This window comes from Lichtheimia ornata (assembly GCF_029851405.1).
Source record: "Lichtheimia ornata isolate CBS 291.66 chromosome Unknown scaffold00005, whole genome shotgun sequence".
In the NCBI taxonomy this organism is placed as follows: Eukaryota; Fungi; Mucoromycota; class Mucoromycetes; order Mucorales; family Lichtheimiaceae; genus Lichtheimia; species Lichtheimia ornata.
Genome location: NW_026695325.1, coordinates 392,760 through 419,693, shown reverse-complemented (window position 1 = coordinate 419,693; position 26,934 = coordinate 392,760). Strand labels below are relative to the sequence as shown.

The following is a 26,934-nucleotide window of genomic DNA, read 5'->3' as shown; positions in this document are numbered from 1 at the left end:
TCCTCATCTCCTCATGTCACCTTATCCTTCTGTTGCCACTGCCCAATTGCCACCAACACCACAGGCAACCCCACGCAACTCCTCATCGTGCTCTGGTTTATCAATGGCAAATGCGCTGTCATTCAGTGCCAACTCCAATCTCATGAATTACTCTCTACCAACAAGCGATCGAAAGGTGTGTACAAAAACAGCATGTATTATGTGTGTGTGTGTGTGTGGGCTGTAGTGGGGCATTGTCCATCTAACGACAAGGTATACTTTAAAAGGAGACGACGACAGCTTATCAGGAGTCTGCTGCTGGAAAAGAGACTCGGCGAGAGATTCAACGAGGGAATTCAAACACCAAAACGAGACAACTGGATGCACAAATTGAACGACTCACGCTTCAAAATGTCAAGTTGCAACGCACCAATCGACTACTTAAAGTGGATACCGACAATTTGATCAAACAAAAGACTCAACCATTGGAAGAAAACGTCCGTCAACTTACGCTTGCCAATGTACAGCTACAACGAGCAGCACGTTTATTACAGCAGGATCTGGAAGAAAAGTCAATGTGCCTTGAAAAGTTGAAGCAAGAGCAAATCACTCAGATGAAATCAGTTGGCCCTGAATACGAGTTTCTTGTACAAATGATCAATCTTTTACATCGCCAGGTAAGATGATGATGATGATGATGGGAAGCTTATTTGCTTGGATACGGGGAGATTTGGGGGATGTTTAGTAGGCGTCAGGGTTCAGGGATATCCATCTCAATCTCGACAATGGGAATGCATTTGATGATGTGTTTTGGGTGAGCCTTCTTCCACTCCTTTGTACTTACCAGGGACCTCTCTTTGTCAATTTGCATAGATTAGCGGAGACCCCACATGCAATGAGACTTGCTGCTTCACCCTTCAGCCAATTAGTCAATCAACCACTGTCATGACCCTGCCTCCAGAAAACGACAAAGTGGATTCCCAACACATTTGCAGGCCAATTGTGCACTCCTCCGTATCCCAAGGCTCCTATGCCATCGAATTGGAAAATAAGATTGTACACCTTGAGCAGGTGGTGGAGGAGCTTGATGACGACAAGGGACAAATACTACGTCAAATGGCATTCAAGGACAACGATATCGAGACGCTCAAGAAGGAGTTACAACTCAAGGACAACATTGTATCTCAATTGGAACAAGATTTCTTGGACTTGGAAGAGCAGCTGAGATACTTGCAACACGTAAGTTGGATAACCTAGGATATCAAACAGTGGACTCAATTCGTATTTGTATACTTTTACACAAAAGGAGTTGGATGATCGCCGATTGACGCAATCCAAGGAGGAACACCTGCAGGATCCAAAACGGCAATCGCAGCTTCTTATGGAGAGGAAAAGACGTTCGTTAGCTATCAAGGACAGCAATGAATTGGAGCACATGTTATCTGGTGACCTGGATTACAATAATCTTTACAATGATCAAGACGAGGATACGTTATGTGATAAGGAAAGCAGCACTCCTTCAAGGCTATCCGAATCGTTCAAGATTGATAATGAGCCACTACACGATGATCAACCATTGGATGATTATTATCACGAGTCGTTGCAGCAAGCATCCTCCCAGCACCACCAAGCAGCAAACATCAGTATCCCATGTCATTACTCGGAGCAATTACATGAACGTGGCATCAATGACACTATCAAAGATAAGAGTAATTCATCTGGAGAAAGAGGACAACATCCATTTGCTCTATTTGCTGTTTTGGCAGGAGCGCTTGGCTTTGCTTCGCAGTTGGGAGTCACCGATGATTGGACATTGCCTATCACTCTTGCAATTCTGGTGTCTGTATTCTTGCGATCTGAAGCTGCCAAGGATATGCAGTTCAAGGTGAAACTCAATTGAGCCTGGTGGTAGCATGTTCCTCGCACATTCGTTATTTTACCCCCTTCACTCCCAATATCCCTTTGTGATTCCCCCCATCAATGATTTCCTTTGCTCATAGCTAGCATAATGATACCCCCCAGCATATAGATACACGCTCTGTAAATAATCGTCGATCCATGCATCGCATCTGGATATGCTTTATTATGGTTATCGCGAAAAAGGATTACTCATTGTGAGATAATTTTGCTTTCTTTTTGCTTTGTTCATTGTCTTCATCGTCCTTTTGCAATCCGCGCAAGCTGATATCATACACAACCTCCTCAATCTTCTTGACGTCGTACTTGATGCTGTCGAATCTATGATGGATGTGTGAGCAAAAAAAAAGATTCATCCTGCCTTTGATTGGATCCTTACCTCTTTCGCAACGCGTCATTCTTAAGATTCAATAACTGGAAACCTGCGCTCAATCGTGCGAGGAAAGAGGACAATCGCAATGGCCGCTTGTAATCACCTGCTGTCACAGCATTGATAGCTAATCTCGACTATTGTATAAATGTTAAGACTTGCACGTAATACCCATTTCAGATGACGTACCAATTCATTGACGAGAGAGATATAAGCGTGTAACACATCCTCGAGCTGAATATGGAATTCATTCATGCTATTGTCCAAATCCACCTTGTCTATGATAATAAATGAATCAATACAACATCTTGAACCATTCATCGCTTGGAGCTTACATCCGATAGCTTCCTCAATGGCAGGGATTTGTACTAATTCTTCCTTTTCGAGATAATGCTTGAACACGACGAGGAAAATAGCTTGTTGAATTTGTCTTGACCACAGATCGCAGTATCTATAATGCAACGTATGCAACATGCATCAGTTTCCACGTCGTTGCCTAGCAACATAAAGATACTTTACTTGTAAAACTCGTTATCCGGGATGAGAGCTGCCAACTCCTTGACGTGTTGCTGCACCTCGGTAAATGTGATCTCGGGTACTGCAAAGACCTCCTTGTCAATAGCCTGTATATATCACATGAATCGAGAGTACCTTACCAGGTCCAATGGGATTGGAATGAATAAGATCGAGAGTAGCAACAAGCTTTCGACACGTGCGTTCTAATTCCCTGACTTTGACGCGTATTTCCTATGATCGCATTGGAAGTGAGTTGTGACGAACAATAGTATCGTTGTACGAAGGGATCACCTACATCCTTGCGGTTGTATTCTTGTTCGAGCGATTGCTGAATGTCACCGAAAAAAGTGAGATCGACTGAAGACATGCTTGGTTTACTGAGACGGCAGAGAATGAAAGGAGATGTGAAATGGACGCGCTTAAGGCGACTTATGCGGGGAATCAAATGATGGCCGCCGAAGGAGAATCGTGATATGGAAGATGCATGAGCACATACACACACGCAAGTATTGGCCTTGACACTAAAAATATCATTGCATGTCATTGTTGAGGATCGCTGTACCAACGAGACAATAAAGAGGGAATCATGATAAAGCACTCATCCCTTGATTGGTATGGTAGATGATTACCATTATCGTTTACTTAGAAGAGCAAGATGCCTAGACAAGATACACGCTTCGATCAACAACCTATTTCTCGGCAAAAAGACAATGAACCTATAAACATGCGAAGAGAAAATGGTTTTATTGATGTTGATGTTGGTGACAATGAGAGCTTTTGGAGGCCGTATTTAGCTCGAATGGGTTAAACGTGGCATGAAGCGCATCCCTATCTTGATCTAACCCATGCAATACAGGTCCATACTCGTCGTTGGGGTAGGTGGTGGTGTCTGAAGAGGAAGGTTATGTTGCTTAGCGTACTGTAGGATCCTTTCATCATGCCTTTAAAACACATACTGCACCTTTTCCTTCAGCTCTTTGGAGCTCATCGTATACATCCCTTGTGGTCTTGAGGCGTATGTCATTCCATTCTCGCCCATGGTTCTCTTTGTAGAGGTAGATAATCAACTTGGAGTCCTTCAGCTAATAATAAAGTTGTAAGATCTTTGCCATGCTTGCTGGATCGATGAGCCACCTACTTTGATCTTTGATTTCTCAGGGATGACTTGGCCATTCAATTGGGAAATGCGAAAGTTATAATTGGCACCTTCATGGTCCATCTTTTAACCATCTCAGCACAGTAATGAGTATGCATGACAAATGATTATTAAGCAAGAAGCGGTACATACAATATCAAGTTGAATTGATCGTCGTTGCACATCCATCGTATATTGACCAGGTGATAGTTTGGAAGCGTTCTTTACTGTCAAATAGATACTGCATCCATTGGATGTGTGCATGAGAATAATGCATCCGCTTCCAATGATAGATTCCTCTTACATAACCGTATCCTTTGTTTGACACCATCCGTAGCCAGTAGTTATATACACCGTATGTGCCTTTGCCTAGCAACGCTCATCCATGTCAATCACTATGATACATTGACCAATAAAGGAACTCACTTTGCTGCGTTGAATTGTGTTGCGGATAGAGGATGACATGTTTTGTTGCTGTTGTTCGTGCAAGCTGTTGCGTAGTTTTTCGAGCGTTTGGAGTATAGTGGGTCGCGTTGTCATGGCAATAAGCGATTCAAGCTCTGCAATGTCAGCTTGAAGATCATCACTTGGTCGAATGGACATGAGGGAAGAGAAGAGCAAGGGGTATTGTAAAGGGATATTGTTGGGTTGTTTGAGTGGTGGTGGTGGTGGTGTCAGCAAGTTATATAAAAGGAACTATGTACGTGTGTATGTGTAAGGGAAAAAAGTCTAAGGTAGTTTCGTTGGCCCAAGACAGATGCCCCGGTATCATACGCAGTACGATTGTGCATTCTGCACTTGCATTGTACACATACATTTGCTTTTTGATATGCATCAAGCTTTACGATCATAAGACCCAAAATGTAAGGCATCCCTGACCGTGCGAGTTTCGTGTCGAATGCGATGGCTACAGTTTTTAACATCCTCACCATATCACTTTTGCCCCTCTCCTTCTAACACTATGGATGAACCACACATCTCCACCCACCACCAGGTTGCACAACCCCTTGCTCATGCAGATCCAAAAGAGTAAAGAGGGACACGTATGTGCACATTGTTGCACAAGGGTACTTGGTTAGAGGGACACTTGGAAGCACAAGGAAAGCCTATCATTCAACAAAATATGCTTTCTGGTCAATAGCTTATGTATCTTGCATGCTGCCCTTTCCATATAGATATGCATCTGAGCTAGTGCAACTGATTACTGCCATAAGAGAAAATGGCCAAGCATACAACAACAGGTGATACTAAGGAGGGGAAGAAGCCCACATCAAAGCTTAATTGATATCTGCTGAGGAAGCTTGGCATATGCACATCGTGATAGTTTATACATAAACATGAACAATAATACAAGAGATAAGATATGTATTAGCTTGGCTTATTACATTGTCAAATGATAATTGGTATCCATATCTTATATACAACGACATCCTATGTACGAATCGAGATCTCTCAACCATTGGTAATATAGGGGGTGAGATTGTGTCAAGTATGTCGTCGCAGCTACTTGTGGCAGTCTCCATAGTGATTAGCCCCTATTGTAAGCCCTACTAACTTACATGCGATCGTACACATCCTAATGTAAGGGGTGTTGTAGGACAGCTTTCAGTCAAAAGTGCCTGTCTATTGTGGACCAGAACAGTGGCATCACACGAAATACATTTATCCTTTTGCTCAACAAGATTGATACATCATGAGTGTATCCATCAGCATGATAAAGTAGATATCCAGCTCAATTTCCAATCATCGATCAAGTTATGTACGCTGTTTTTGAATCAGGTTTTTATATGTGAATATGGGACATGAATGCAGAACAAATGGTATGGATGATCTCTTTAGCTTATTTTATCGGCTCCAGCTGTGCTGCACACAACTTTAAGATATCAGCTGTACGCTTTCCAATATTGGCCATGTCCTTGGCAACTGCAGTCCATCGCTCACCGTGCCGTGGTTCTGATGCCACACAACGTTTGACAACAGCTTCCTGTTGTTCTTCAGTGCCATGTTGAAGCTCAAACTTGTACCACCATGCAAAAGAATCTCCTTGATCTGGGTCAATCTGCACAGCCTTTTGGAACCAATTACGTGCCTTGTCGATCTTGCGATCAGTCCAAAACAAAAGAGCCACCGTAGTAACAACGATAGGATCATGCTCGCACTTTTTCAAGGCATCCACACTTCTTGCCTTACGCTGTGGTCGTGCTTCCAAGAAAATCACTTCACGCCAAATAGCACCTGATGTAGGACATTCTTGTAATGCTTTGGCAGACATAGACTTGGCAACGCTCTGATTCTTTGCTCGTACTTCAATGCGAATACCTTCCACCCATAATTCAGGAGTCTTTGGATTGGTGTATCGTGCTTTCTCAAGTGTTGAACGTGCCTTTGTCACCATGCCCATCTTTTCTTCAAGCTTGGCCAACAAGATCCATAACAATGTGCTCTTGGGACAATTCTTGACAGCCTTATTGTACGTCTCACGTGCCTTGCTGGAGTTGTTGAGTGCTTCATCTTCAACTTGTCCTTTGATAGCCCACAACTTGTCAAATGTAGGGTATCGTTGTAATCCTTCTTCCAAAAGCTCCAAACAGCCATCATAGTTCTTGAGTTGTCGTTCGAGCATTGCCGACTTCATCCAAACACGATCCGTGCCAGACTCCTTTCTTGCCAACTCCAAAAGCTTACGTGCTCGCTCATACTCGTTGCTCTCACTTTCCACCTTGACAGCTGCCAACCAAATCTTTTCGCTGTTGGGGTTTGCTCTGAAAGCCTCTTCAAGAATAGCACGAGCACCTTGGACATCATCAGCGAGCCATTTCTCTTTGGCACCCATAAGCCATAGCACTTCAGCTTGGGGACAATAACGCACGGCACGTTGTAACAGCTCTTCCAAACTTTGTGGTGTACCATGTCCTTTCTCGAGATAAGCTGCAGCCATCCAAATCGACTTTCTGCCAGGGAACACCTTGAGAGCATGTGCATAAATAGCACGAGCAGTTTCAATGGAGCCATGTGCAACACAACTCTCGGCATCTTCCATCCATGTTGCCTTTTGATCTTCCTCTTCGACACCAAGTCCAATGGTTGCTCGCACAATGGCTTGACATGTGAGCACCGATCCATTCTTTTCACATTTTTCTGCTTCCTTGAGCCATTGATCACGATCCAATACAGTGCCGGTTTGTGAGAGTGCACGTGCTGCCAATTGAATAATACGATCCACCATGTGTGGTTTCCCATGTTGTTCTTCCAATCGAGCTGCTGCAATCCAAATTTCATGACTCGTAGGAATGGCTGCACGTGCCTTGTTGAGGACCTTTTGTGCATTCTCATAGGATTCCAATCTAGCCAAAGCAAGCCATAATTCGACACTGAGAGGGACCAATTCCACTGCACGCGAAAGCAACACCTTTGCATCATCGGGATTCTCCTCCATATTGACAGCTGCTCGCCATAGCTTCACCGAATTAGGAATGAATTCGAGAGCACGTCTCAACACACGCTTTTGTGCCTTGGGATCCGTTTCCAGGTCAACCGCCTTCAACCAAATCTTGACGGATTGAGGTAATTGTCTCACAGCATTTGCCAAGATGATCTTTGCATTTTCCACAGTCTAAAAGGAAAAGAGAAAAATGTTGTCAGTTTAATGAAGCTTCCTAAAATGTCTCTTCACTTACATTCAAACGAGCTGATTCCAACCAAGCATCTTCACTCTTGGGACATTGTTCACAACCTTTTGCAATGATGTTGCGTGCTTGTACGGGTCGACCAGCAACTTCTTCCAATCTTGCTGCTGCAATCCATCCAGGAGCGTGTTTTGGATTCGTCGTGATAACTGAATTAAGCAACAATCGAGCCTTTTTGATATCACCAATCTCTGCATCACTTTTGACGACGACGCTGTTGAGATCAGTCAAATAACCCTTTGGATCGATTGTCGTTTGACCCGATACTGAATCTGATACTTGATCCAACTTCAAGCCCAACACCTTATCTCTCGCTTGACCGATTTCTCGAAAGTTGGTCATCATTCCATCAGCTGGCGTAGTGACACCACCAAGCTTTTGTTCTTGTTCACTAAGTGTTGTATCATAGCCCGTCTTATCTCGTGCTGCTGCAAGAATTGTATCTGTCATTGGCGTATAGCGTTCAGGCATCTTGTTGCGCTTTCTGTTCTTGCCAACCAAATCACCCACTTCAGGGATAGCCGCCCACTCGTCCTCGTCAATAGAAGAAAGTTGTCGTTTCAAGTCGGCAAACTGTTGTGAAATCTTGGGTCGTTCTTGTCGATAGCGTGCCAATTCCTCTCGTTCTCTTGCTTCTCGTCGTGCTTTACGTCGTTCATCCATTTTGGTGTCAATCATAGCCCATACACGATCAGCCTCTTCATCGTCCTCTTCATACGGTGCACCCGAGAAAAGGCCAACCTCATTATCTGGATCTTGGAAACGTTCGTCGTCATCGTCGCCTCCTTCTTTGCCAGCAGCACCTTGTTTAGCATCCCTACAAACAGATCAATAAGCATCGTTGCTTTATGCCCAACATGTGTGTTGTATTCCATTTACCCTCCAAAGTCGCCTGATTCTCTTGCCGGACCAATATCTGAACGTGTTGTAAAGCCTGTAGCACCACGACCAAGACCAGCAACGTAGTTGGGAGGTGCAGGTTTGCCAATGAAGTCCTTGGTAGCGCCAAACATGATAGAAAGGTGGAACAAAGAGCACCAAGCGGAAGGAAATCGATCATGACCGGATTTAGTCATGCTGCTGTTGCTGCTGCTGCGACATTCGATCCATTCATTATTCCCAACAATGTATCACATTTGCTGTTGGCCCTTTGTTTCTCTCATTCTTCATCATCATCATGATCCCGTTGCTTCCAATGATAATGATATGGATCGATTCGTTGCATGAATACTAGTTGATTTGATGTAGATGACTATAGCGTGATATTATGTATCCTGCCAATAAACCATGGATTTGACTCTAATGTCTATTGTCACTTCAACATCATCATAGCATTACATAGACTTGGATCATGTACCATTGAAGTCCCATTTACAAGTTCTTTAGATATTGCTTATGGGTATACGAGATAGCAACCATCATCATGTGATCTTATGCAATAGTACATACTGTATCCATGCAGTCATTGTTCATGACAACATTTGGTTTATTCGAGACTACTATACATAGCCTACTTTTGAATGCTATTTAGAATTGAATGAGATGTTGTCATGCATGCATAGATGGTAACCAGGCACTACTTCTGTAACATGTTAGGTCCGTGACACTCGCAGCGGTGCTAACGAAGTTTTTGTATTGAATTGATTTTCAGCCTTACCAACGAACACTCGTTTCTTCATTGTTTACACCCGGCGTTCCTTCCACTACCCAGTATGCGACAATACATGTTTGATCAGAACACTTCTTTTGGCAGCCAATCGCCACTCTCCAGACAACAACCGCTTCGAGATAATGGTGAGCTTTGTCCAATGCAACGACTACGCCATGGAAACTAAAAAAGAGTAACAAAAAAAGGAGTCAACGGCGCAGCAGCAGCAGCATACTTGGGAGGATCAGCCCTTAGCATTAATACCGACATGAATCTCGAGGCAAGCAAGCACCTCATTGTGCGTTACCGTAGGGAAAGCTAATGCCACACCATAGCAAATCCTTCTCGAGCTTGACCGGTTAATACGTACATCGGGGATTACCACTTGTGCACTTCTTCCACCCAACCACGACATATGTCTACGCATGCGCCAAATCCCGCTTATCATATCGCAAAGCATGACCCCTATGCAGACCATGCTCACCTTTGTGGAAAAAGTCGTCTACATGCTGTACAAGAGCAACACCAACTTTGCATTTGAAGCGTATACTGGTTTCCTACAATCCCTATTTGAGCTCTCGAGCGAGGTGGAAAAAGAAACGTTGTCATGGATCGTGTATGCCAATGACGAGGTACGCGAATAGACTCAAAGGACTCGAATGGGGATGGAGTGGATTGACGGATAGTGTCACGTGTTATAGCGTAAATTCAATGCACCGGTGATGGCAATGATGATCAGGCACGAAATGATCCCTCTTGAAGAATACGACATTCAACTTGCCAAAGCGATTCGCAAGTCAGGCGAAGAAAAAGTGATCCAATACGCCGTTGATTTACTTGGCATGTGCCTCTTGTCTCCCAGTCCAATCACTTTTATGGAGGATCATGCTCTTACATTGGCAGCGCTACATGAAATACAAGATCCACCTTCAAGGTACATGCTTAATTCACCATCATTCATGTGTATACTAATGTTCAATGTATAGCGTATCCATGTTGATGACCGAGTTGAAACGCATCGTAGAGTCACCGTACAAGTCTATTGAAAAGAATGCGATGGATTGCATGGAAATGAGAATGTTGCTCGCTGAATGGGCAAGGCTTTGTCAATATCCGGTTCCCAATCAACGTATATTCAGGCAATTGGCAAAAAAGGTAAAGGTTTTCGCGACATTGGGAAAGGAAACGAACACCAAAAGCTTATATCTTTTGATCACATACTAGGCGTTGCAATTGACCAAAGACACGGAGGGCCAAAGCTTCTTTTTCCGATTATGTACCGAGACATGCATTGATCATTTCTTATCTTTCAAGTCGTTGAGCTCGTCATTTCAAAAGCGTGCCATCCATTTGATTGATTCATACGCCAAGTTGGTTGCATACATGATCAGGACCGAGTCACGTGATGGAGATACGGGCAAGGTGGCAGTTGGCAGTCGTGCACTTTCGGTGATGATTCTTCTCTTGTCACAGCATCATGAGACGCGGGGAATGAATTTCAATCAAAAAGCCTTTATGAGGATATTGTCATCGCTGTACGCTGAATTGAGCAAGATCAGGAACCTGGTGGTACACGCAGGACTATTGGAAGCCTATAGGTAAAAATAAAGTGCATGATCAGGACTTTGGATCTTGTATGTTAACATGAGTGTATACCCTTACCCAGTGACGCGTTGTACATGCTTCAACCCAACAACTTTCCTGGATTTGCCTTTTCTTGGTTACAATTGATCTCGCATCGGACATTTATGCCACAGCTGCTCGCTGGCAATGATCGACAAACCGGATGGATGATTTGTGAGAAATTAATGCTGGCACTCCTCAAGTTCCTTGGTCCATTACTCGATCGCAACATCTTGGAAAAGTCGACACGTTTATTTTATCGTGGGACATTGCGTTTTCTTGTCGTTCTGCTGCATGATTTTCCCGAGTTTCTTTGTGAACATTACATGGTGTTTGTTCAAGTCATACCCCACTCATGCATACAACTACGCAATCTTGTGCTCAGCGCCTTTCCTCGTATCATGCATTTGCCAGATCCTTTCACCCCTGATTTGAACATGGATCGGATACCTGAATTCAAGCAAGAGCCTCTCTTGGTCAAGAGTTATATCAAAGAACTGAATACGGATTTCAAGAGTGCCATCGACAAGTTTGTGCAAGATCGGAACGAAGCATTCCATGGATTGGCTCAACAACAGCTAATCACAGAGCGTCCTGATACCATGGGTGCCTTTGTCCTTTACATTGGGTCCAAGACTGCATCAAGTGATGAATCAATCGAAAAGCTACCAGCCATCATTGCCTACAAGCGATTATTGAAAGTTTTGCCGCCTGAAGGTAAAAAGTTGATATCACTCTTGGATTGTGGATCAGTGGTTAACTTGTTTAAAAGGCTGCTATGCTCTCTTGAATGCCATTGCAGATCAGCTACGGTACCCCAATAGCCATACACACTTTTTCAGTCAAGCAGTGCTCCATTTATTTGCTACACAACCAGAGGAGATGAAGGAACAAGTGACGAGGTTCGTATTGGGTCAAATGAATGATATGGATCGATGCTGATGTTGTAAATAATAGAGTGCTGTTGGAGCGATTGATTGTAAATCGTCCACATCCTTGGGGCTTATTGGCAACGTTTATTGGATTGATCAAGAGTCCTGGATTTTGGGATCATGAATTCATTCGGTGCGCTCCCGATATTGAACGTCTTTTTGACAATGTCTCTCGTTACATTAAGCGGACTGCATAATTCCCCCATCACTTTTCCCAATATCCTTCCTACTCATCATCCCATTACAACCATTGCCATCACCACCACCACCATCATCATGATACATAGACCGAAAAAAGTTATCACATGTACATACTACACTTTCTGTATGTTTTTACTCTTACAAAAGAGAGAATCAATATATGCTTATTCACCAAACAATCGTCTGACACGCTTGAGCACGCTGTCCTTTTCGGGATCTATGGATGAATCAAACAACCCAATATCAGAATAGAGTTCAACAAGAGCTGGGACATTTCAGGGGGGAGAAGGAGAAATATCGATTGTACGTACCGTAAGGGTGGTCTTTGGAGGGTATCTCGAGAACGGTTGGGAAGGCTGCTTGATGGCTATCAATCAACTCGCGAATGTCTTCTGCAATCTGCATTTACATCATAGAATCCCTTGTCAGTATTACTTGTAAACATGAAACGCACTCCTCAATGCCATCCCATATATACACGACACACATGCTTCGTCTCACCCCACCCCACACCACACCACCACAACGCTGCTACCGTTGCCAGGAACTTACGTGTTGGTTGATTAGAATGATGGCAATGTCCTTTCGACGGGTAAACTCGGAAAAGGTTTCCTCAATGGTGGCAAGAGGGGTTTCTGGAATGCGTGGACGGATGAGCAATGGGCAGTTACCGTTGGCGAGTTTGAGTCATGGTGAACTTACTGGCATCGACAACGAGGAAGTTACGCTTTTGCTGTTGGTTGACGTGGCCAATACCGGCAAGCAAGAGACCAGTGACAGAGTCCTATGCAGTCGAGTTAACGATGATACAGCGAGAGTCGTCGCATGGATGATAGTAAACCTCGTCACCGATAACGGCAAGAAAGTTGCGGTCCTTGTTCGTGGAAGTAGACATGAAAGTGAAAAGAAACAGCAATTGGCGTTAGGCGGCGTTTCATCCTTCTTTAGGATATTCCTATTTTGAATGAGTAGCAGCAACAACAAGTCAGCACACTATGATAGCATATACTACGATACAGACGATGAAGACAATGCCAGTAAGCGAATTCACCTACGTCCACATGTATACACGGCACTAAACAACTCAATCGATACTACAACCATTGCCACCTCTTGATCAACCCCCCCCCCACAGCAGACCACAAGATCCCAACAAACGACGAGTTGCTTTACGATCCAAGTATGGACGACCAGGACGAGGCTTGGATCCTGAATCAAATCAAAAGTAAGTTTACTTCCTACATGGCAATGAGATAGCTTAATAATCCCAATCTTTGTATTAGAGGCTGGTGGTAAAGAAGCTCAAACGGATGCCGTTTTGACATGTCCAATGTGTTTTTCTCCACTCTCGTACAATTGCCAAAGGTAAAAAAGGGATATTCAATATGAGGCATGAAGATTGAATGACAATGATTAGGCACGAGCGATATACGAATCAATATCGAGCCATGTTTGTCACCAATTGCCGAATCATCAAATCCGAGCGGTACAAGGACAAGGGCAGCGATGAGGCATTCTATCCAGTGCATTGTAGTTCATGTGACACGCATGTTGCCATGATGGATGAGGAAGAAGTGTATCATTTTTTCAATATAATTGCAACTTGAACGCATTCACGAGAGCATGGGTGATTTGGGCAGCGGAGGAGGAGCAGGGTTTCATTATGCCAAGAGTGTGTGAATGCCAACATAGGCAGCTGAGTATCAAAATTGAAGCACGCACGCACACGCCACAGCACAACAATGGGGATTAAGGGAGATGACCAACAACTCCATGCACAGGAAAAACCTCTTGGCTTCTTTCTTTTTCTTTCTATTCTCTTTTACACCGACCTACCTATTCTTTACCCCTTTTACCAACCATGAGCTGGAAGGTATGTATCACACACAACACACATGCATATATATACATCACAATTGCTTATATTATTGTTATCAAAAGGGTATCCAAAAAGCCGTCAGTCGTCTACCACACCAAATCCTATCCAAGAAATCAGAAAGTAAGCAACATCATATAGCACTTGCTTTCTTGTTGCTCACATGATATTGTCCAGCAACCAATGATCAGGAATACGCCGTATTGGAACGACGCTTCAATGAGTTTCAAAAGGTGGTGGAAAGATTGGAAAAGGATGCAGAGGCGTTTCGGGATGCCGTAGCAGGTAAGAGAAAGGGAAAAGAAACCCTGGGGAATTTGGGTGCATTGTTTGTTTCTCTCTCTTTCCCCCAGGATAACCATTGTTACTGATCATGTGAATAATAATACATCATGTCATTCAATAATAGCTCTGCTGACCCATCAAGCGGCCATGACATCTTTTCTTACAGTCATTTATGATCCTCAGCTTGGCGTCCAAAGCTCTGAAGGTGTTCAACGTCGGTTTCAACAAACTCCGGCATCAGCTACTCAAGCAGCCAACGACGCTGAAGCTGCCATGGCTTATTGCCGAGACGAAGTATTACCCGAATTGGTAAGTTGTGAGTGCTCAGGAGCCAACGAACATGACAACATTGATACGTTTCACAGGATGCTATCGATCGTGATGTGGTACGCCCCATGCTTGAGCTCAAGGAGATTATGAAAACCATTCACAAGACCATGGTGAAACGCAATCATAAGATGATCGATTATGATCGACACAGGACAGCTCTCAACAAACTCAAAGCTAAAGAAGAACGTAGCTTTAGCGAGGAGAAGCAAATCTTCAAGGTGAGCATTATTAGAAAAGGAATCATCGTTGGACATTACGTTAATCCATTGAATGATTTTATTAGGTGGAGAATCAATTGGAGACAGCGACACAAGATTACGAGTACTTGAACGACATGTTGAAGGCTGAGCTGCCAAAGTTCTTTGCCATGAAGGCTCAATTCATTCAGCCAGTATTTGACCACTTGTACTTTATGCAATGCAAGGTGTATGGCATGATCTATGCACGATGCTACGAGCTTATCAATGCGAATCAGAGTCACTTTATGACACATGCGATGCCAATTGAAGCTGGCTATGAATGGCGAAAGTCCCAACATGACGCACGTGCCGAGCTGGAAAACCTCGATCTGTTGAAATCAGGCGGCAAAGCATGGCTGAGTGTATCAGGAGGTGCCAACAATTCCAAACTTTCTCTCAAAGAACGTGCAGCATTACGTGCCCAAGAGGAGCAAAAAGGTTCACCAGCAGGACCATCATCTTATGGATCATCACCTGCTACTGGATATGAAGAAGGACCACCCGCTTATGGTGCATCTGCTGGTACCACACCTTTGGATTCAACACCCATGTCATATGGAAAGCAACCACAACAACAACAACATCAGCGATCGGGTTCACGTACAGGTCCAGCACCACCTCCACCACCTCCAATTGCCAATAAGCCATCAACTCAATATGTGGTTGCCTTGTACGATTACGATGCACAAGCTGAAGGGGATTTGAGCTTCAAAAGAGATGACAAAATTGAGCTTATTGAAAGAACGGCTGATCAAAACGACTGGTGGACAGGAAGATTACGTGGTGTCACTGGCATCTTTCCTGGTAATTTGCATGCTGGAATATTGTTGGGGGGAGGGGGAGGGAAGGAGATTTGGAAATAAGGAGGTATTGACAGATGACTCATGCATGAAATGGTGTTGTTAGGCAACTACGTTTCCGAATTGTAAGATATCCCGACGCTACTACTACGATCCATCTTTTGCTATTACATCCTCTAGAATGCGATTATTGTGAACCTGACTTGTACACTGCAGTCACTCTCCTTTTCTTGTTCCCACGACATACACACCACCATCCATCATTTACGATTATCTACAACCTTTGTACATTGACACAATATAAACATATACATCCATCATATAAAGCAACTACAATGAGCTCAAAGACACGACAAATGGCGTGCTTTGTAAAGTATAAATAGCTGAACAAGTAGAATTATGGAGGAGGAGTAAGCATTGTGTGGATAGCGATTACACTGCGTGTGTGTGTATAGATTCACGCTGCATGCAACATGGGAGTTTTTAACGCTTGTCAATCCATTATCAGCCCTCTCTCCCTCCTTTTGTGCAACGTAACAATCTCTGTATATGTGTTGCGTCATGAGAACCGAAGAAGGGGGTTAATGGATGAAAGAGAGATGATCATGTGTTGCTTGTTTCTTGGCTTGTGTAATGCTGATGTATAGTGATGATGTTTTTACGTGTGTGTGTGTGTGTTTTCTTTTATTGTATATGTTTGTTGTTGATGGTCGGGATGGGTGTTTGGTGGGTTGCGGATTTCATTTGACGGTGGATAATACAAAATGGACGAAACGAGCCAAATCATTGGGTGAGCATGCTCGAAGCAAATTGCTTTGAATATGCAAATCAATTTCTCTGACAACGTCTCGTGCAGGAGGTCGAGTAGCGGGATGAAGGTCGAGTAACCACGCGACTAGGCCGCGCATATACATACTTGGATAGCTATAAACAAAAGTAGGGCTGGGCTCGGTAAGGATGGCAGTAAATAGTGAAATATCATCACGATGTGCATAGTGTGGAGGTACACGATCCATCATTTCAATCAAGGTGATGCCAAGCGACCACATGTCAATCTTTTCATTGTAAGGCTGTTCTCGGATCACTTCAGGTGCCATCCACTTGCTTGTACCAAGACGTTCAAAGTTGTTGCGATTGGTACGTGTGGCAAGACCAAAATCAGCTGTGAGAGAGATAATGATGATTAGAGATGCGTGGTTGGTGCGTGTAAGTAAACACAAGCACTTACCAAGCTTGACTTGACCATTCCAACCCAGCAATAGGTTCTCACACTTGATGTCTCGATGAATGTACCCTTTGGTGTGAAGGTGATCAAGCGCTTTTAGTACTTCGAGTGCAATGTAGACGGCACATTCTTCTGGGAGCCCTCGTTTACAAAGAACGGCAAAAACGGAGCAACGCATAAGGTCCATAGAAATCCATACATCGTCACGCCACAAAGTTGCATCACGTAAACGAATCAAGTTTGGATGGCCCATGCTCATAATCCGGAGCTCTCGAATGATAGCTGCACGATATTCATGATCAGGATGTAATCGGCATCGTTTGATAGCAACAACGACGTTCTTTTTGTACTTGTGTACAGCTGCAACAACGGCACCATTGACACCTGTTCCGATTTCCTTAAAGCCATCATATTTGTTGTTGGGGTCAAGCGATGACACGGCTACTTTGTTAGCAAGAGCCTTGCGTAACTTGCGTTCAAAATCACTACTCGCTGAAGATGCAACGGGTCGAATGATGGGTGGTGGTTGTGGAATCTCTGGTGTGCGACCCACAGGAATCCAAGGCTTCTTTGAAACATTTTTTTGTGGATCATACGGCCTAAAGAAGAACAGCTGGTGCGTATTGTTTGGTAACGCTTCGTATTTTAGGAAACAGTCGTGCCCGAAAATGTTGGGAATTTCATAACGCCCAGGTGCACGCCACTTCTCCTACATGACTTGCAACTCTTAGTTCATCTTTATGCAGCAAAACCAAGATTTCTTGGCACGTGTACCCTATGCTTGGCTTTCATGATCAACTCACCTTTGCACGTGACTGGGCTGATGTGGCGGTTGAATGGTTGGATAACACTGATGGTCTTCGTAAGCATCCTGTTGATCGACGTTTAAGGCTGATGGGTACTCGTCGTTGTTGTTGATTGTGATCGGCTGTTGTTGTACTCTTGGATCCACGTAAACTTCCAAGTGACATGCGTTTGGCACCATACAATGATCGTTGTGGATGATGGTGCATTGGTGTATTATTATTTACACCATAGTGAAGAATACGTTGTTGTTGCTGTTGTTGATGATGGTATTGCTTTTGGCGTGTTGATGATGAGCAACGACGTGATTGAACCTTTCTCGCCGTCACGCTCTGCTGTTGAGTAGGTGATGGATGTTGTTGTTGTTGTTGTTGTAAATGTCGTATCATCGTACTGCCCGCCGTGTAAGGGCTTGCCGTAGATGAAGTAGTGCTGGTGATGGCAACACAAATGAAAGAAAGGTTAAAAAAGGAATAAGAAGGGAAAAAGTATGCGTTGCTGAAGAAAGTAAGCGATAATCGTGTGTGGGAACAACGAGCAATAGGCAAGAGCGGGAAGAGAAGAAAGGAAAAACAACAACCTAGGAGACGCAGGAAACGTTTATATATGTAAATGTCACGCACCACACACGATGTATACATTTATTTCCATGTCTCCGTTGCAGAATACATAACCACTTTAGGTTTATTTCTATCATGTCCACACACACACACACCCAAAGTGATGATCAACAAGTTTAGCAAGAAGGATTTTGAAGTGGCGTAAAAGAGGCTCACGTGTAAACTCATTTCCGCACACTTGTACACACTCGCCCCCGAAATACGCATCCCACCTTTTAAAGAAAAAAACATACATCCATGGGTAATCAACCCCCTCACTGGACCACGCTTTGACCATGTTGTAATAATGACAGCAGCAAAGCACACAAGCGTATCCAAGGCAACCTATACGAATACAAACATACAGATTGCCTTGTATGCTACAACGCCCTTTTTGAAAGGGGGAATGGGCTGAAAGAAGGGGCGAGTGTTGCTGGGGGGAGGGGAAAAGTAAAAAGACTAATGGGCAAAGGGAAACCATTTGACCCATGTCAGCTGTTTCAAGAAAGTTGGCCGTTTCCGCATTACATGCTACACCCATAACAACGCATCTAGACGTAACAACAGCAATTGCTATTTCAATGCACACGTTGTTAATTCAGCACTATGTTTTTGTGTTTCTGATTAATCTTCTTGTTATCATGATTTATGAGTATTTGTGAGAGGAGAGTGAAAGGTATGACAAAACAAAGCTGCAGACAACAGTGGACATCATATGGCCATTTTGGTTCAAAAGAAAAACAGTAAACGGTAGTTGGAAAATTGCTAGCTTTATGCAGTACACCTGCATCAATCACGCTCAAGGAACAAGGGGATAAAAGAGAAGGGGAAACAGACAACTTTCAAAAGTCCAGATTCGCAATAAGCAAACGTAATACGCAAGTAATTCCTCATGTGTTCAAGGTCTACTGGACACAATAAAAAAGAGTGATGGAAACATGACCATCTCGGGAAGTCCATGTGGACGTAGCCACCTATGTTTGAGATAAGGTTGGGCTGCTGATTAAGTACATGTTCAATGAGCATACATATCTTTTTCATGTGCAAGAGAAAAGAAAAAGTGTGGGTGTGTGGATGTGTATGGATAAATGACACTTTTTTTGTATACAACAACAGCTACAGCTACTATGATGTATGGCCAAACATGCATGTCGCTTTGACAGGTACGTAGCAGATACATGTAAAAATCGGAAGCAGTATTACGTTTAGTTCCGTGAGTGGAAGAATGCCTCCGGCTATTAATTGTTGGATAACGCCAACCGTTTGGTTCATGTGGTCATTCTGTGTCACGACATTTTGCTAAACCCATCACAATGGGTTGTACAGGTAGTCAACATTGCTGTAAGATTGTGCATCCATCATTCGCACAAGAATGAGCTAAAATAGAATGAGGCGTGTTTTTTTATGAGGAAGGTAATGTATTGTATGTAGATACGCAAACAAGGAAAGCGGAATACTATAGCAAGAGATGTGTGTGGGTGTTGGGTGCCGCAAAGGAGAATGATGCTATTATGCGTGATATGCAGGAACGACAACTAAAAGGTATACATTGGAGCCTAATTGTGCTGTCGTTGATGATGGGAATGTTGATCATCTTGATTGTGATGGTCATTGTTGTTGTTATCGTGAATGCTGTTATTGTTGTCGTGAGTGGTGTCATTGTCATTGGCGTCATCATCATCATCATCATCATCATCATCGTATTCGTGATTGACAGTGCTAGAGGCTTCAGTCTCGTTTCTATCATCATCATGCTGGTGGTCTTCCACAAGGCCGGATAGAGGAGAAGGTAATGGTGGTGGAGATGGTGGTGGAGATGATGAATTTTGTGCCGATGCCTCAATAGAATGTAAAACGCTTGTATGCCAATCATCATCTTGATCATCAGCCATGGTTGGCATGGGTAGGTGAGTATCAGGTAAAACCAAAGGCTCCATCGTCCATTCCTCATCGTGTGGTCGTAGCTTGGTTCCTCGACGTGATGGAAAGTGATGGCCCTGTTGTTGCTGTTGGGCAGCTCGATATTTACGTGCACGCTCATATTCGCTCCATTTCCTCATGACAATCTTTGAGCTGTCAAATTCGCCTTCCTTGTCACCATGATTAGTATCTTTGCCGCTGCCTTCAACCTTGCGTGTCTCGCCCCAAGAAAAGTCATCGAAATGCCAATAAGCGTATGTGGGTAATACAAAGTTCCAGATGGGCAATGAGAAGAGATAAATAATCATCCATCCCACATAGACGATCTTGCGACTCGTCATGACAATAAGCACTGCCGGCAAGCCGAGAATCAAGGCGAGTAAGATCAGAGATACGACAGCTGGATGGCCGAGAATAGCGAGAATGATCAAATACAACGTAAACGAGATGGCTGCTGGAAGAGCAAGTGTGCCGACAAGTTCCATGAAAACCACAAACTGCATTGAGAAGCAAAAAGTGCCACACAAATCGGAGACAAGTAGCAACTCCATCAAGTTGTGGATAGTTGAGTTGATCCAACGACGACGTTGTGAAAGCAACACCTTGAATTCATCTGGTACCACTGTTTTGCATACGGCTTGGGGGACAAACAACATCTTGCGCCGAGGGAATGTTTTGAGCATCAGCGTTGACAGGTAACGATCCTCGCCAAGTAATAAAAGGTTCTTTTTGTGCAACGTGTCAACCACGTTCTCGGAATAGTGCTCAATGATGTCGGGATTGGCAAGAATAGGTACCCAATGTCCGTTGCTGCCTTTGGGAGCCTTGATCCGATACATACAAAAACATCCTGGTAGACATGTCACATTGCCAAAGATGGATTCGAATGCCTTGCTCTGGTGATGGGATATATAATATTCAAACACTGATAACAAAGTTAGTATATATCATCGATATTTATAGCATCATCATCAACTTGCTTACCTTGTATCATTGATATGAATGATTGACACTTGTTTCCAATTTTGGTTTCTCCACAAAGACCAGCAATCTCAGGATCCTTGACAGCGCATGATATCAGTCGACTGAGCGCATCAGGGTACACTTTGGTATCAGCATCCACCATAAGCACGATCTCATACTTGTCGGGTGATACGCCTGTGACACGCCAAATGTTGTTGAAGAACTCGTATTCGAGGGTCGTCATTCGCTCATCAAACATGACCTTTTGAAGAAACGACATGAGGATAACTTGTGAATCTCGCTTGCCACGATTGCCAGGCTTTCGATCTTGCTCCTCTTCAGGTGTGCCACACTTTGCAATAGTGATCATGGGTACTCGCTTCTGCTGTGATGGATCCACCGTGCTATCGTCATACTTGTAGAATCCAGCATACACCTTGGCCATATTGTGTCGTTTGGCACCATCGGCAATGGCAACATATGAATGGGGCTCGACGCTGTCGGGTGGTATCAAAAAGTTCTCCATCATGGATACGCAGATATCAGGCGTTGATAGGTCATTGCCATGACCCGTAATCATTCCATCAGCAATAACCAATATCAACTTGTGCGAGTTGGGATAATCGGTGGTGGCAATAGAATCGAGTGTCGTGCGAAGACCATCGACGCCTTCAGAGTAACAAGTGACCAAACAAATGGTGTGTGCTAATTGGAAACCAAATGGCATGTAATCGGCCTTGGGTTGGCGAACAGCATGGCGCGAGATGGGGAATGGGCATACAGCGACTGTGGAATTGGTGTTGCCGGAGGAAGAAGAATAAGAAGAGCGTCGAGAAGTGGTGTCACTGGGTCGTCTTAAAGAAGGATCACTACCAGCAACGAGTGGAGAAAGAACACGAGAGCTAGATGCACATGCAAATAAGGAGTAAATTAAATGTCGTCTCTCAATAAAGCTTCCTCCCCCTTTCATTCGCTCACTCACCTATGAGAGTTTCTCCAAATAGTACTGACAGGTCTATCAATGGGATTGACACCAAAGTGCGTCGACCCAGGATCAGGTTGAGTGAAGCGTGATGTGCGTGGCATGATTGATTTACGTCGTGTGCGTGTTGTTGTATTGTTGTAGTAGGGTCGAATAGCTTCAGCTGGTCGATGGATTTCAGATGTCCAATTTTCAATCTCTTCATCACGACGCATACGTTCTTTGTATGATTGACCTTCTTTAAAATTGCCAAGCTTCCACGATAAGCACCATCCAAAGGCTACAGCCAATACAAATTTGACGAGAATGACACCAAGAATGACGACCAAGGACATGTACAATACCACATCCGATGCAATGCACCCAACACTACGTGTATCAATCTCCCCAACTTTGACAATATCCGCTAGACAACTTGCTTCTTGACGCCATTGCCCGCCCGAGTTTCGATGAGATGCAACGACGCGTGTCAAATCTTGACCAGCAAATTGTGCTGCATTTTGCAATATAGCTGCCATCAACCCTGATGATGGGATGTTGAATTTATCCAATGGCAATGCATGCAATAAATTCAAGTTGATCACCTGGCTGATGTATATGAATCAATCAGCGCACGGATGTTTGTGAAACAAAACTTTCTCATTGTGTATGTATATACGTTACCTGTTGTACACAGCTAAATGACTTGATGCTGCAATATCCTGCCATTCATAATACACACGACCAGCCTTGTCATAGCCACCTTCAGACTTGGGAACGCCATTCACCTGCATGGATGCAAACATGGAGCGAGCTTGTTGGCTCTTATGGCACCCCGTTTGATTGGTATACATGGCACTATCAGGCACGCTGTTGCCATTCTTGGGATCAAACAATTGACATGGGAAAAGTATATCTTGAGCATCACTTGCAAGGGCCGTCTTTGGTGTAATCACATCTTTGCAAATGGTGCTCTCTTGAAATAAAAACGATGCATCTTTACCACCTGCATCAATAGGTGGATAAACGGGGTTGGTGACTTCATCAGTTTGACCATTGATAGGTGGATGCCCGTTCCATGATGCTAGCATGTACGCCCAACCATTGATGATAACGTATCCATTGTTGATTTGGTCAAGGCGAAAACTAAGCGGAGGTCGTGGACAAACTGCTTGCGTGAAACCAAAGGTAAGGAAACCCACAAATGCCATGATGCATAATACGAATCCCACAAGACCCATCTTCTCTCTAAATGCATATTGTGCAGCCTTGTCTTTCTTGCCTATAATATACAAATCATCAACAATGGCCCACTTTCATGACGTTGCTTATTTGCATAAAAAGGAGAGGGGTGTTGCGAAAGCACGAGATAGTAAGAACAGCACTTACCCAAGCAGCGTAACACAAATGGCGGGAAGCAACATGTGATTGCATAGCAGTACATCTTCCAAAAATCTGGCATACGACTTGGCTTCTCCGAAGGGGCTGGTTCTTCATATTGCAATTTTTCATTCGATGCATTTGTAAGGAGATCTCGTCGAATGACTGAACGTCGAGTTGGCGAAAAACGATCGAATGCTGTTGAAGGTGTATCAATCACATGGTGAGGTTGACGAAGCGTATGTGGTTGTTGTTGTTGTTCTTCCATGGCTGCTGCATGCATGCGAGTATGATAATGCCGGTGATTGGGATCAATGCGCTCACGCTCAGGGCGGATCAAGGATGCTTGCCGTCTTGGACCATGGTAATCGATGTCTCGATTCAATTGTTGTTCTGTTTCCGTAAAAATCGTAAATGAAGTCATGATTGGAGATTAGGCTGGATAAGAATGATAAGAGAGAGAGAGAAAGAAAAAGAAGGTAATGTATGTGTGGATGCAATGTGCAGCTGTTTGCTTGACGAAAGAGAGGACTATTGCACTTTTTCTATAGATGACTCTTCTGCACTGATAGATGAGGTGAAATGGTCAGATGTTGGCCTCTATTTTTTGTTCTTCGCGTATGTACCTTGCTGTGGGTATAATGCGTAGGCGATGGAAGGTATATCAGATGGTATTATTACAGTCGACGACGTGCATAGAACGATAAATACGAAGGGCCAAACAAAGGAAAAGAGAGGAAAAGAGATAAAAAAGGTGTTCAAGGAGGGATGATTTTGAGCAGGTGTTGTACTGCATAGGGGGTTGAGAGCTCTCATCATCTATCTTCGAATGCTACAAGGAGCAAGCATTGGAAAGACAAGGTAGTAAAACCCGTGATTTTTCACCTCGATGTGATTTCAAAAAGCTAATAGGAATAGGGGTCAAAAGGGATGAAGGCAGTGGTCTTTGTAGGGAAAAGAGGAACGCTGTTTACAGTAATTCTTGAACATTTTGACGTTGTTGTAGTTCTCGATCACCCAGCAGCAGCTGTGGTGCACCTATTATTATTACAATGCAGTCAGCCTTGGAATCACAACGAGTTGCCTTCTCCTACTCCTGACCCAGGGAATGCGATCCATCCACCACCAGTCAGCTTGATTCAACTGCCACAAAGAACACACATACATGCACTCTCGCCTAGATACAAACACACGTCAGTCGACACATGCTTTGTATTTGGTTCTTTCACTCCTCTTCCTCCGAAACCTCCTGTTCTTGCTTCTTATTCTCCCTTTTTCCTTATCAATCTCCTTGTAAAAGTACGTGTTGGTTCATTTTCGTACAGCTCGATCTCCCTGTCATTTGCCATTTGATATATAAGCTGCTCGCTAAAAGACTTCATTTCTATCTCCCTTCTTTGCTCCCCTCTTTACCAACAGCCAATCCTCTCAGGAGTATGTAAGAAGCCTCAACACTCAATCAACGAATTACCTTTCTCCACACAACAACCCGACCTACATGGGGCAATCATTTTATATACTGTAATGGGTGATAGACTTGTAGAAATGTTTGTTACACGTATCGTTTCTAACGATTCAAAAGAGGGTAAAAGGAAAATAAAAGAATAAAAAAAGGGAACAATAAAGATGGGATCAAGAATAAATGTGTGGATGAAGGAATAATATCATGTGGATTACGAGCAACAGCCACCCGATTGAGCTTTGGGCTTCTCGTCCGTTGCGCTGCTACGTGACAATCTACGCACACTGGGTGGTCGAAGTTGAATGCGCTCTCCAGTTGTGGGTCCACTGGTGCCTTCAGCATTATCACCTTCTTTGTTCTTCTTGGGCAAGTTGGCGTAAATGGTGTCAAAAACAGTTTCAAATGCCTTGTCAACGTTGGTTGCGTCCAAAGCCGAAGTCTCCATAAACAAAAAGCCCTCTTGTTCCGCCAACGCACCACCTTCATCAATGCTCACTGCACGGCTAGTCTCTGCCAAATCGACCTTGTTTCCAATCAACATGATAACAATCTCGGTGCTTGCATGGTCACGCAATTCCTTAAGCCAATGCATCACGTTCTGGAACGATTGTTGGCGGGTGATGTCTATTGAGAATGAAATCGTTTGTGTTACCTTTCATCGTTGAACTAAGAGAACGTTTGATTGCAGCGCTTTATCACAACTTACCATAGACAACCAATGCACCCACAGCACCACGATAATATCTGGATAAAAGCAATCATGGCTGGATCAGCAAAAGGGCTCGTGTCTTTGATACCAATCATCTTTGGCTATAATCCCTCTCCCAGTACTTACGCTCCAGTAATGGCACGATAGCGTTCCTGACCACTGGTGTCCCAGATTTGTGCCTTGATGGTGTGGTTATCTATAAAACAAAAGAACAGTAAGAACACCAACCTTGAGTGTAAGTTGCCATTAAGAAAGACTTACCAATCTGGATATTCTTTGTTGCAAATTCAACACCAATCGTGCTCTTCGATTCCAGATTAAACTCGTTGGTCTATTACATATAAGCAAAGAGAGAAAGAGAGGGGGTAAGGATGAGCCATTGTGCCCCTTTCAAAAGTACGTCATCTACTTTACCGTAAATCGCGAAAGGAGGTTGGATTTGCCGACACCAGAGTCACCAATCAGCACCAACTTGAACAAGTAATCGTATTCGTCGTCGGTCAACATGGTGTTGTGAATGAGAACTTGAGATGGGAGAGAGAGAAAGAGACGAAAGCGGAAGCGGGCTTGGGTGCTTAAGCCGAGCCTAAAGCGGTCCAGAACATGATTGGTTGGCACCACCACCACTTGTGGGCTTGGCCGCCGCTCACAAGATGTGGCGGCATCTTCAGGTACCGTTTTCGGTCGTTCGCCCGAAGATCATTCATACATAACAATGTTTGTATAGTGCCTGATTCAAACGGCTGATGTCAATCAACAAGGTAAATGACATCCGGATGATGCACCTAATGTAAACAAGCTGATAGCATACATGTAAAAAATGATCGATCCACACACATTCATTTATAATAAATAAAAAAACATACCACTACCGGAAAGCCATCATATGAAACTTCTTGGACAAATGGTCTTCATCACATGACTAAAATGCTATATCTCATATCTATGTATATCAAGGCCCTCCTGTTGTTGCATTCAACAGCCGTCTAATGCATCTAGTAGTAATTCCATCGTCTGAAATTGAGGGGTTTGCCACTCATGGATCGGATCATGTTATAGTATGTACTCCCTTGTTATCAAATGTTTCGCTCTAAACAATGACCCCGTGCTTGAGATTTTATACAATGTATCATGCGATGAATGTCAATACACACCAAAGAATTGCTCTTGGAGCTTGTAGAGAATTGATGACGCTGATATCTTGTATGCCACAGCAATCCCAGAGGGTGATTTGTAAATGCGTGGGATGATGGTATGGGAAGTGTAAGGCATCGTTGGTAATTGCATTGTAGGGTAATAAGGGAAGATCGGTAGCATACACTATTGAGCATTCTTCATTATTGGCAGTAAGACTTCACACACATCCTTTCATAT

The 26,934-nt window shown here is 43.7% G+C and overlaps 11 protein-coding genes across 11 annotated transcripts; 4 read left to right on the top strand and 7 right to left on the bottom strand.

Annotated features, from left to right (window-relative positions):
- Window positions 1-13: 13 nt before the first annotated feature.
- Window positions 14-1,879, top strand: O0I10_001932 (uncharacterized protein; the record flags this gene model as incomplete). Its single annotated transcript, XM_058482021.1, has 4 exons — window positions 14-175; window positions 267-656; window positions 853-1,218; window positions 1,286-1,879. 4 exons carry the CDS (start codon window positions 14-16, stop codon window positions 1,877-1,879), a joined length of 1,512 nt encoding a protein of 503 aa, XP_058347152.1.
- Window positions 1,880-2,084: 205 nt separating this feature from the next.
- O0I10_001931 (uncharacterized protein) lies at window positions 2,085-3,149 on the bottom strand (the record flags this gene model as incomplete). Its single annotated transcript, XM_058482020.1, has 7 exons — window positions 2,085-2,217; window positions 2,276-2,403; window positions 2,456-2,544; window positions 2,602-2,717; window positions 2,786-2,864; window positions 2,923-3,013; window positions 3,078-3,149. The coding sequence occupies 7 exons, from the start codon at window positions 3,147-3,149 to the stop codon at window positions 2,085-2,087; spliced, it is 708 nt and encodes a 235-aa protein (XP_058347151.1).
- A 471-nt stretch (window positions 3,150-3,620) lies between these two features.
- O0I10_001930 (uncharacterized protein) lies at window positions 3,621-4,520 on the bottom strand (the record flags this gene model as incomplete). Its single annotated transcript, XM_058482019.1, has 6 exons — window positions 3,621-3,671; window positions 3,739-3,864; window positions 3,921-4,001; window positions 4,071-4,158; window positions 4,222-4,286; window positions 4,344-4,520. 6 exons carry the CDS (start codon window positions 4,518-4,520, stop codon window positions 3,621-3,623), a joined length of 588 nt encoding a protein of 195 aa, XP_058347150.1.
- A 1,237-nt stretch (window positions 4,521-5,757) lies between these two features.
- O0I10_001929 (uncharacterized protein) lies at window positions 5,758-8,616 on the bottom strand (the record flags this gene model as incomplete). Its single annotated transcript, XM_058482018.1, has 3 exons — window positions 5,758-7,530; window positions 7,595-8,420; window positions 8,483-8,616. The coding sequence occupies 3 exons, from the start codon at window positions 8,614-8,616 to the stop codon at window positions 5,758-5,760; spliced, it is 2,733 nt and encodes a 910-aa protein (XP_058347149.1).
- Window positions 8,617-9,327: 711 nt separating this feature from the next.
- O0I10_001928 (uncharacterized protein) lies at window positions 9,328-12,003 on the top strand (the record flags this gene model as incomplete). The annotated part of the gene is made up of 9 exons (XM_058482017.1): window positions 9,328-9,397; window positions 9,458-9,531; window positions 9,587-9,883; window positions 9,953-10,185; window positions 10,238-10,406; window positions 10,476-10,849; window positions 10,918-11,591; window positions 11,647-11,776; window positions 11,832-12,003. 9 exons carry the CDS (start codon window positions 9,328-9,330, stop codon window positions 12,001-12,003), a joined length of 2,193 nt encoding a protein of 730 aa, XP_058347148.1.
- Window positions 12,004-12,171: 168 nt separating this feature from the next.
- On the bottom strand, window positions 12,172-12,902 carry O0I10_001927 (V-type proton ATPase subunit F; the record flags this gene model as incomplete). Its single annotated transcript, XM_058482016.1, has 5 exons — window positions 12,172-12,224; window positions 12,319-12,406; window positions 12,560-12,642; window positions 12,710-12,791; window positions 12,849-12,902. The coding sequence occupies 5 exons, from the start codon at window positions 12,900-12,902 to the stop codon at window positions 12,172-12,174; spliced, it is 360 nt and encodes a 119-aa protein (XP_058347147.1).
- Window positions 12,903-12,971: 69 nt separating this feature from the next.
- O0I10_001926 (uncharacterized protein) lies at window positions 12,972-13,614 on the top strand (the record flags this gene model as incomplete). The annotated part of the gene is made up of 4 exons (XM_058482015.1): window positions 12,972-13,044; window positions 13,143-13,232; window positions 13,291-13,372; window positions 13,425-13,614. 4 exons carry the CDS (start codon window positions 12,972-12,974, stop codon window positions 13,612-13,614), a joined length of 435 nt encoding a protein of 144 aa, XP_058347146.1.
- A 254-nt stretch (window positions 13,615-13,868) lies between these two features.
- On the top strand, window positions 13,869-15,666 carry O0I10_001925 (uncharacterized protein; the record flags this gene model as incomplete). The annotated part of the gene is made up of 7 exons (XM_058482014.1): window positions 13,869-13,880; window positions 13,949-14,006; window positions 14,061-14,168; window positions 14,335-14,477; window positions 14,534-14,716; window positions 14,782-15,541; window positions 15,644-15,666. The coding sequence occupies 7 exons, from the start codon at window positions 13,869-13,871 to the stop codon at window positions 15,664-15,666; spliced, it is 1,287 nt and encodes a 428-aa protein (XP_058347145.1).
- Window positions 15,667-16,277: 611 nt separating this feature from the next.
- On the bottom strand, window positions 16,278-17,955 carry O0I10_001924 (uncharacterized protein; the record flags this gene model as incomplete). The annotated part of the gene is made up of 3 exons (XM_058482013.1): window positions 16,278-16,699; window positions 16,766-17,471; window positions 17,566-17,955. 3 exons carry the CDS (start codon window positions 17,953-17,955, stop codon window positions 16,278-16,280), a joined length of 1,518 nt encoding a protein of 505 aa, XP_058347144.1.
- A 1,766-nt stretch (window positions 17,956-19,721) lies between these two features.
- O0I10_001923 (uncharacterized protein) lies at window positions 19,722-23,813 on the bottom strand (the record flags this gene model as incomplete). The annotated part of the gene is made up of 5 exons (XM_058482012.1): window positions 19,722-21,010; window positions 21,070-21,950; window positions 22,031-22,618; window positions 22,694-23,291; window positions 23,399-23,813. 5 exons carry the CDS (start codon window positions 23,811-23,813, stop codon window positions 19,722-19,724), a joined length of 3,771 nt encoding a protein of 1,256 aa, XP_058347143.1.
- A 1,249-nt stretch (window positions 23,814-25,062) lies between these two features.
- Window positions 25,063-26,067, bottom strand: O0I10_001922 (uncharacterized protein; the record flags this gene model as incomplete). The annotated part of the gene is made up of 5 exons (XM_058482011.1): window positions 25,063-25,475; window positions 25,558-25,595; window positions 25,687-25,756; window positions 25,822-25,891; window positions 25,975-26,067. 5 exons carry the CDS (start codon window positions 26,065-26,067, stop codon window positions 25,063-25,065), a joined length of 684 nt encoding a protein of 227 aa, XP_058347142.1.
- Window positions 26,068-26,934: the final 867 nt, after the last annotated feature.